This window comes from Impatiens glandulifera, chromosome 3, assembly GCF_907164915.1.
Source record: "Impatiens glandulifera chromosome 3, dImpGla2.1, whole genome shotgun sequence".
Lineage (NCBI taxonomy): Eukaryota > Viridiplantae > Streptophyta > Magnoliopsida > Ericales > Balsaminaceae > Impatiens > Impatiens glandulifera.
In genome coordinates, this window is record NC_061864.1 from 50,938,331 (window position 1) to 50,948,896 (window position 10,566).

The 10,566-nt window shown below is 27.8% G+C and overlaps 1 protein-coding gene across 2 annotated transcripts; it reads right to left on the reverse strand.

The window, feature by feature from the left end:
- Window positions 1–3,565: 3,565 nt before the first annotated feature.
- On the reverse strand, window positions 3,566–10,566 carry LOC124932581 (calcium-dependent protein kinase 26-like). 2 transcript variants are annotated; one of them, XM_047473236.1, is made up of 9 exons: window positions 10,436–10,566; window positions 9,270–10,061; window positions 7,886–8,029; window positions 7,661–7,813; window positions 7,054–7,169; window positions 6,493–6,660; window positions 6,173–6,397; window positions 5,257–5,405; window positions 3,566–3,880 (listed from the first exon to the last, which is right to left on the reverse strand). In XM_047473236.1, the coding sequence occupies exons 2-8, from the start codon at window positions 10,018–10,020 to the stop codon at window positions 5,283–5,285; spliced, it is 1,680 nt and encodes a 559-aa protein (XP_047329192.1). In that variant the 5' UTR covers window positions 10,021–10,061; window positions 10,436–10,566; the 3' UTR covers window positions 3,566–3,880; window positions 5,257–5,282. The 2 variants fall into 2 exon arrangements, with proteins under 2 accessions (XP_047329192.1, XP_047329191.1); XM_047473235.1 differs by having other exon boundaries at window positions 7,661–8,029.

Consider the following 10,566-nt stretch of genomic DNA (forward strand, 5'->3'; position numbering starts at 1 on the left):
TTTAACCATTATTAATATTATTTTTTCATAACATAATAATATATTAATAATGAGTTAACGAAATTAATAATAAGGTCAATTATAGAATATTCACAAAATTAATAGGCTGAAACTTAATTTGGGTGACAAAAAAATGATCAATTAATTTTTAAATATGAATGAATATTAATTCTTTTTTAAATAAATATTTAATTATTTTTTATTTAATTATTATTAATATTTATTTTTCACCAGATTATATGATATTTTATAATAAAAAATTAATAAGTAAAATGACACTGTAAAGGACCCGAACATTAATAATAAAAGATGATAAGAGTTCACTATAAAATAGTTGAAAAAAAAAACAACAATATTATTAATGAGGTCAATAGGGGATTTGTTTTAATTATATCATATAATTACAATTAATAAGTCTAAATTTATTTTTTTGTGAAAAAAGATCAATATTAATTTATTTTTTAAAATATATTAGTTTTTTAATAAGTTTTTTTAAATAAAAAAATCATTATTTTTTATTTAAGCATTATCTCTTTTATTTTTTCATAACACAACCTAATAATATATTTTATAATAAAATTATAAGTAAAATTGCATTTTAAATAATAATATAAATATTTTAATTATATATATATAATTAATAAACAAAATATAATAAATATTATATATATTCAAATAATAAATAATATATTTAACTCTATATTTTGACATGTTTTAAATAATGGATAAATATTTGTTATTTTATTTTTTAATGTTATTATAAATATTTTATAGAAATATTATAAAATTGAATTATTATTATTATTTTTAATAAAAATAATAAGTAATGTTATTGTTTAACCCAAAAAAATAATAATAATTATAATATAATAACACTTATGTATAGGATTATATAGTTTTGAAACAAAAATTTTATGGTATTAACATAAAAAAAAATATGGTTCAACATTATTTTTTAATAGACATTGAACATATATTTTTAATATTATTTTGATTTTTGATCAAAAATAAACTATTTTTTTAATTTTTTAGAGGATAGGATAAAAGTTAAACAATTATGTACAAGAGAGGAAACTGGAAAGACATAAAACATATGTTTTGTTCAAATATTTTCGTCAATTTGAGATAATGTGATAATTCACGTTAAAAAATGGAAAATAAAATTAAATCAATAAAACTAAAAAACTAAAATTTTGAATAAAAATATTGACCATATTTGTAAGATTTTATTTTAGCTGTCCCAATCTCAACCAAATTTCTATAAAAGAAAATTTATAATAAATGTGAGATTAGATAATTTCACACAATATTAAAAAATGGAACAAGTAAAAGAATAACATACCCACACTATTCAAATTTCTCACTTATAAATTTAATATAAATAGTGTCTATCAATTATGATAATATGAAATTTATGTCAAACACATTATAATGGTAAAATTATTGTAATATAATTTAAATGATTATTAATTTTTTTATAATTATGAGTAAGGTTATAAATAAATAAAAATGGAACTTGAATGATTTTATGTTTATTATATTTGATTAAGTTTATTTAAACTATTAAATATGGCCATCATTGATATATTATATATTGTAATTCAATATTTTTTATAGAAATTTTAATTTTTTAAATTTTGTCTTAATTATTTCTCTTATAATAAAAGTTTGGTATTTTTTTATTGTGAATTAAGTGATTTATTTTAAATTGTTAATCATAATAATTATAAAATTATAAATATAAAATAATAATATTAAGTGGTGTAATAGTTAGAGTGTTAATAATACATTAAAGCTCACATTTAGTCATATTGCAACAATTATAAAGACTATGAAGATTCACGTGCGATGTACACGGATAAAAATATAAGTAAAATTAAATTAATAAAAAAAATTAACAATAATATGTATTCAATATTTAAAATTCTTAATAAATCACGAATAATATATTAAGATAAAAATAAAACACTCTCAATCCATATTTTATTCACTTCGATAAAACAACTTATCTTCTCACATATCTCATCAAATATTTTTTCTAAATGAACATCTCATTTCGTGACTTTACACTTTCACTTTCACTTTGGTCAATCAAATAATTGATTCATATTTTTTAACATTTAGCATTATAACCTCACACTTTGGTCAATCAAATATTTAATTCATATTTTTTAACCACTTTCAATTGAAACTGGTATATTATTCCTAGACAAACTACATTCCAATCATACTTGGTTAAAGGGTTACACTTGTTTTATTAAGTTGTAATTTCAAAATATACATATAACATTTTTTATTTTTTTAACCGTTTTAAATTTATGGGCGGGTCAATCCACAATCCGACCCAAGTATCCATTACTCTCACATATAATCCAAATTAACCACAATTTTCGACTCGACAATCCAGACACTTTAAAATTAAGCATTATTATTATTATTATTATTATTATTATTATTATTATTATATATAAATAAGTTAGTTAAAAAAATTAAACTTATATTGTTAAAATGTTATGCGTTCATCAAATTTTGTATTGAATTTAAAATATAAAATCTTACTAGTTCTAGTTAGTTAAAGAGTTGTACTTATTTTGTTAGGTTGCAAATTCAAAACATACCTATAGCATTTTTTTTTTAACCGTTTTAAATTTATGGACGGATCAACCCACAATCTAACCAAAGTATTTATTTACTCTCACTTATATATTCAAATTAACTACAACTCTCGATCCGGCAATCCGAACACTTTGAAATTAAGCATCATTATATATATATATATATATAAATATATATATATATATATATAAATATATAAATATATATATATATATATATATATATAAATATATAAAATATATAGTATTTTTTCAAATTATAAATTTTGGTTGTAGGTCCAATTATAAATATAATTTTGTATACAATAAATCCAATAAAATTGTAAAATCAAACTAATTAAACCTCGAACCTTAATAATAATTAGAAAAGGTAAATAACAACCCAAAACAAGAAAACTTGAAGATTATAGTAACGTAAATACCCATGTCACACAATAATCATTATAGTACTCGTATTAATTATTTAATAATTATTTTATCAATTTAAATATTAAAATTATCTTTTTTTATTTTTAATATAAATTAATTATTAAATAAAAATATAGAAATGAAGATAATTTGGTAAAAAACAAATTTAAAAGCAAATTTTCTTAATTTTAATCAAACAAAGATTTATTTTTTTAAAAAAAAATGTTAACTCCTTCCTAAGGCCTAAATCTTCATTCACACAATTTGTCAATCCTACTAATTTATTTTTTAATTAAGTACAATTCCTTCAACATAGTGAACTTAATCTAAAATCCTTAACAACAATGTGATTGAATCAAACTTTTTGAAAAACAAAACATTTTCAATTTTTAAATGTTTTTGCTCAGGCCGACCCCTTAAAAATTAGGAATATTTAAGTTTCTTACTCCAACACAAATACAATAAATTCTCTTACCATTCCGAATCAAAAATACATAAACATACATGATACATGTATATGTATATTCAAATAGTCGCAATAATAATCTAAGGCAATTCTTCCTTTGATTTGGTATAAAATTTTGTGGAGATGTAGCACAAGTGGGAAACCTACCAAATTTTTCTACTGCCTTCAAGACTAATCATGAGTATATATATATATTATATATATATCAAATATTACAACAAGAAAAAAACATAAAAAATAAATATATATATATATATAAATATACAAATACAAATACATAATAGTGACTGCCATGTATGTGTATGTATGCAGATTACCATTGTTCACAACTGTAAGCAAAAAACCACCATATGTTGGTCCTCACAATTTTGTTGTACAATTCCGAACAGTCCTGCATAGTAAGTAAGATTATAGCAATGTTATAAACCACCTTCAAATCTTGGGTTACGTAGATTATTTTCAAATAATTCACTTAACGTTTCAACAATGCAATCACTTCAAAGCAAAACAGTATGATTGAATGACTGACCCTGATATATATACTTGGGAAATTGTTTCTCAGATAATAAGATTAGCTGTTTAAATGGAAATGAATGATGACGGTGATGAATACACACACTCATAATCCAAACTTAAAGTCAAACATAGACAGATCACTTTGTATGAAATTATCACTCAACCAATGACAGAAAACTTGTTTGATCAACTCACTAAGAGATTGCTTGATATTGGGTTGTTTAAAAAAAATCTTGGGTTATGAATTCAAAAGTTTGATGAAAAAATATATTATTTAGATTTAATTACCACATAAAGAAAGTAAAGTTATTTTTAGTATTTTGTTTTTTTAATAAATTAAGTGATTTGATGGTTGAAAGGATAAATGATGTGATAAAGGTTTTTTTATAAACAGATAAAGGTATTTTGGTTGATGATTTGATCGATGTGATTGATGAGAAGATTGAATGAAAAGATGATGAGTTATTTGACTATTATTCAAATAACCTAATCCGAATAAGGGCCAAGATCAAAAAGTTCTAAACCTCCCACTATAATGTTGATATAAGAGAGAAAGTAAACCCATAAAAATAAGCCAATTTTGAAATCAAGTCTTTCAACTATTGCTTTCTTTATCCAAATTCTTAAACTATGAAACCATTTTAAAACAGGATTTTTTTCCTAAGTTCAAACTATTGGCCATTTGAAACCCATATATGATCAGTTTTTGCTAACTACACCTTTTTACTTTTGGTCCATTCTAACACTTATTTAGAAAAGAGAAATGATTGGGAGAGGGAATGACGTGACACAATTTGATTAGCCAAAAAAATAACAAAATTTATCTCTCTCCTCACACTTTATCTTTTTTTCAACCAGTAATATAATGACACATCATTCTATCTCCCAAATTTTCTCCCCCTATCACTCCTTATTTAGGAAAATAGCTTTTGATTTTTTCAAAGTTAAATAAAGGTTGACAAATCGTAAAAAATAAAAGATAAAGGTTGACAAATCATAAAGTTAACCAAAATATTCTTATGTGTCTGATAGTTAGAACTTAGAACTGAAAAAATCTCATTAAAACTGTTATTTAGAAAGGGTACATATCAAAATGATTTCATAGATGAAGATATTATATAAGAAAAATAGTTTAAGGGAGGATTTCAAAAATTGAATAATAGCTTGAAAATATAATAAATGCTTGCAAGAACCATAAAAATATAAATAAAAAGCACAGGATGAATGTTGTGTATAATGGATAAGACATACCTGTACATTGAATGTTCATATAAATCTTATTGAGCTTCTTCTGGAGGATCTCTCATGCTCAAACTGCTTCTCATAGTTCGTCTTCCTACTCCTCCAGCATTGCCCTTTTGCATCATGGCAACAAATTCCTGGTAATCAATTCTTCCATCCTGCATCGGAATTCATCAAGATATTCCAGTTAAGACATTGCATTTATCTCATCATCAATCAGACCATTATCATCAACTTAATAACATTTTAAAATATTAAATACAAAGAATACTAACTCTTGTTATGTAATGAGTTTTCTGTTTATTGTTTTGATCACAAGTGTGGGTGATCTTATGGTATTTGTTTTTGAGATGTAACCTGATAACTTATGACAAATCTTGTCATGACTTGTACATAAATGTTTTTGACAGGTTTCACCATGTTTTTTGCGATCTTCGCAAAATTCATGGATCAATGAAATAATTTTATCCTTTGGAAAATAAAATATTCCAAATAATCCCTTTTATTCATCGAAAAATCTTTTTTTTCAAAAAAATAACGAAAAAATCTGCATCAAAGAACCGCTAAATGTAGGTAATATGTGTATTGAATGGGGATTATTTGGAAACACTCTTTCAGCTGAATTTCTTATACGGTTGTAGATCAGGATGAGATTCCTTACACTTTTTGTTTCTGAATCCGGATCTAGATGAGAAATCGTCAACAAATTTATTTGAAAACACATTTTTTGTCTGAAATCTGACTTAGTAGGACACAGATTAAAAAATTTATTGACAGTTTCTCCTCTTGATCTGGATTCAGTATAATCAAAACTTCATGATAATCGGACAGTTGAATTATCAGCGGAGGAGGCGTTTGAAGCCAAACATTTTATACCAAACTTATTTCCAAATAAGCCCATGGCTGAACAATAATTTTGACATACATTGTCTTGATCAACTTCTTTGATAATGTCCTCCAAAAAAACATCAGTCATGTGATGATCTGCACAAGCCTGCTGAAGCTCATCAACTGTAATATAGCCACTCCCATCTTTGTCAAAATATTTAAATGCAGCCATGAGATGTTCTTCACGCTCCAGTTTGTTCAGATGAATAGTTGCAGCAATGAATTCACCATAGTCAATGGTGCCACTGTCATCAACATCGGCCTGAGAATTATACACCAGTTTTTTAACATCTCAGCTATATCTAAAACAATTAAAAAGTGGCAAAATATATGCGAAGAATTTATAAAGTATCTTACAGCATCCATGAGGTCGCGTATCTCAGTGTCTTTCAAGGTAGAACCATATCTTCTTAAACCAACCTTAAGTTCATCAAATGTGATTGCACCACTATTATCAGTATCCATGGCTGTAAACATCTCTCTTAGACCAGCAAGCTCTTCTTCTGACAGGTTGTCGGCTATAACCTGGTGATAAGACAATGTTGATTATCTAAAATCAATCTCAAAGAGACCATGAATGAATATTTTCAGGTCAACTATGAAATTAGGAAATGATCGTCATTCTAGAGTTTCCTATTTTAGTGAATCAGTGTCATTCTAGGACTTTTTTCATTTTTTTTTTTGCAATTGCCCCTTGTTTGTCTTTTTTATTTCTTTTATTTTTCTGAATTCATGACTTGTGCATACATAGTTGTATTTCTATCATAGTTGATGTGACTTTCATGTTAAAGTATGACTTAAAAAAATCATTTATCAAAAGAATATAGCAATAGCGGAGATAAGGAATAATGAGTAATGAATTCATGTGAAGCTTTGCTTGTTCCAAGCTTCCAAACATGTACTTTACTTCACACATACCCGTAAAGCCATCTTCTTCAGTTTATTCATTGCAGAAAATTGTTTGAGACGAGAGAGGACAGCAGCATCCAGAGCTTTATCAGGGGCAACTCCATTTTCACAAATCCAAGGATGGCCTATGTTAAATAAAAAGACAAAGCAAGATAACTTAGTATGATGACATTTTGTGAATAAGACAGAAACAATCTCCTCTCTAAGAAACAAAGTTATGAGGATTTGTCAATGTGATAAAAAAAACAAAATCAACATTTGGCTAAATTTGTAATCACTAAAAGTTTCTGGACCAAAATCCAAAATCTTGCCACATATTTAGGCACATTCTTCCAAACGTTCCCAAGTCTAAAATAAAAGTCAGAAAATGTGATTTTTTCTAATAACCTCTTGTCATTACTCCCCAACTCCCATCCCTCTTATAGTATCGGTGAAATGCTAAAAATGCAAATATCAAAAGTGTATAAAAAAGTTAACAATAAATATAACCAAATATCTAACACTTTTCATACCAAATGCAAAAAAAAACCACTTAAAATTTTACTTTGGCTATGAATTTCCAAATAGGCTCAATGAGCAGTTATCCTCAAATCAGTTGAAAAGTTAATAGACATACACAGGACTCCATGAGCAGTTAATCGACCATCTGGTCTGCAGCATAGCATCTTCCTGATCAAATCTTTAGCACTCTCAGATATCAGAGGCCATGGGTCTGACTCGAAGTCAAGATCCCCCTTTAGAACAGCATCAAATATACCTTGTTGCGTCTCTGAAAGATGATGAAACATTTTAGTGATTAATATATGGAAAAGGAACAGAAAAAAATGGACACGTGTAGTACCTGCCCAAAATGGCGGTACACCACTTAGTAGTATATAGAGAATAACGCCTGCAGTCCAAACATCTGCTTTGGGTCCATAATGCTTCAAAAGCACCTCAGGAGCAACATAATATGGACTGCCAACAACATCACTAAAAATTTGACCTGAAGAATGAAAAAAAGGAGTGCTTAGAACAGGAAATCAAAAAATTAAGCTTGACAACAACATCATTACAAACATTTTTTATTTAAATTAATCCAACCTTTTAACATATTGAGACGATTTGGAAATTGGTATTTTCCCCAATTTATTTTGTAATTTTAATCCAATTGGAAAATCAATTCAACAAAGTTGTTGAAAGAGATGTTTTTTCAATTGGTAAAAGAAGTGTGGTCTGATGGGATTACAGTTCATTTGACAAATAAAGCTGTGGATGAATTACAATGCCAAAATTTTGTGAGACAAAAATTTCCATTTGGCAAAAAAATGTAAAGAGCTGGAATCTAGATCACAAGCTATATGACATGATGCGATTTAAAAAATTTTCACTTATTGCAAATGAAGTTCTATCGCGATTAAAAACTTGTAACAAATAGGCTCATTGACATCATACTAACAGAGTGAAAAACTATGTTTTATCAAGGAAATGCAATAGATCAACAGAAAGAGGCCTACAGCTCAAATTAAGAAACAAAAACAACTACTATCAATGTAACTAAGAAAAAATAATATCTTATCCAACAATCAATTAACAAAGAGTGGGCCCTCTTATAACATCCTTTTATCTTCATTCAAATTCTTTGGGACACTAGTTAAGATTAATAAGTTAATTATTACATAAAAAACAAACTTAGCAAAATTGGACATAGAACATGTATGTCTACCATGATTAATGAATCTGATACGAGGGAAATGTTAGGGTTAGAGTTAATGACCATAATGTTGAAGTGTAACAGTTGGGACGCCTAGCGGTTACAAATAAAGACAGTTATGAAGACGGCTTTTAGTTAGGCTGAAAATTAGTTGAATACTCTTGTTAAAGTTTCTATCTCTTTTCTCACCCCAAATCTTCTCATCCCCAAACGTAAGTCAACAGTTAGGGTTTCTCTTCTCATCTATTTCAATGAAATCAAGTCTAATTCTCATCTAATTCTAGGTCACTATGCATCAGAATCTAGTCATTCTTATTATATGTACCGGAGCTCCTCTTATTCTATTATTTTTGTTACAAATTTCAGAACAATTTGCATCTCTTAGTACTCCACCACTAACACAAGATTCCAGACATTTTAAATTCAAGGAACAAGAAAAAAAACTACAAGGAATAGATTAAATTAAACTTCTGAGTATAATTTCTAGACATCTTGTTTCAGTCATATTTTCAAAAGACTTGCCCACATTTACCTGGTTTGAAGAAAACCGAGAGTCCAAAATCGATGGCTTTGAGTGAGAAATCATCATCCTTGTTTACAAGCAGAAAGTTTTCAGGCTTTAAATCTCTATGCATAACTCCAAGCGAGTGGCAGGCCTCAACAACACTAACAATAATCTTGGTTAATTCAGCAGCCTTTCGTTCACTGTAGTGTCCCCTTTGAATGATTCTATCAAACAATTCCCCACCAGCACAAAGCTCCATAACTATATGAACATACAAGGGATCCTCATAAGCACCCTTAATGGTCACAATATTCTTATGACCAGCTAAGTGGTGCATTATTTGAATCTCTCTTCTCACATCCTCCACATCCTCTTTCGCTATCAACTTCCTCTTGGAAATTGATTTACAGGCGAAGTCAGTACCTGTTGAAATCTCTGTGCATAAATAAGTCGTACCAAATTGTCCTTGACCTAATTTACGTCCTAAGGTATATAGATCACGGATATTGGCAGTCTTGTGACCTATAACATAATAAGCTTGGTTGTCACTGTTGCGTCTCATGTTGTCGTCTTTATCTGCGAAAGAACGTGTATTCTTCCTGCGCTCGTTGCTGTTATCGTTATTATTAGGCCTCTGAGAGGTCACTCCGGTTTGAGATTTATCACTTATAACAGAGTACACAAAGGAATTATCGTGCTTAGAGGCAATATGTTCTTCCGACTGGTTATATCCTTGAAAACTTTTATCTCCGATAGATCCACGGCATATATTGCCCATGAAACAATTAAAAACCCCTATGTTTCGTTCCTATATGTCACCTGCAGTTTTTTCAATTTCTCATCAAACGCGCGAAACTTCAAAATATGGAATTCGATTCATCAAGAGAAAGAGAAACAAACGACGAAAACGGTCAAACGAGCTGACGCATCTAGGTTTTATTTGAATATGAATCACCAAAACAAAGGAAAATGCGGAAAAATAATCAGATCGGAACATAAGAACAATATTAACACGAATCAGGAGATCAAATTTGATCGAACGTGAAAATGTGGACCGCCAGAATAACAAATCATAAAAACAATGAAAATCAACAAGCAGTACCAGATTTACAAGAGAAATAGACAATTGATATCATGAGATGATCATCATGATCATGATCATGATCATGATGATAGAGAAGAGGATATCAAACCTGTTTTCATCTGAAAATTCTTTCTTAGCTTTGGCCGCCCTTCATTTCCTTTTCTCTCTTCTTCTTCTTCCCGTATCATTTGAAGAAGAAATATTTTGACTAATTATATGCATCATCCTCTTCCACTCCTA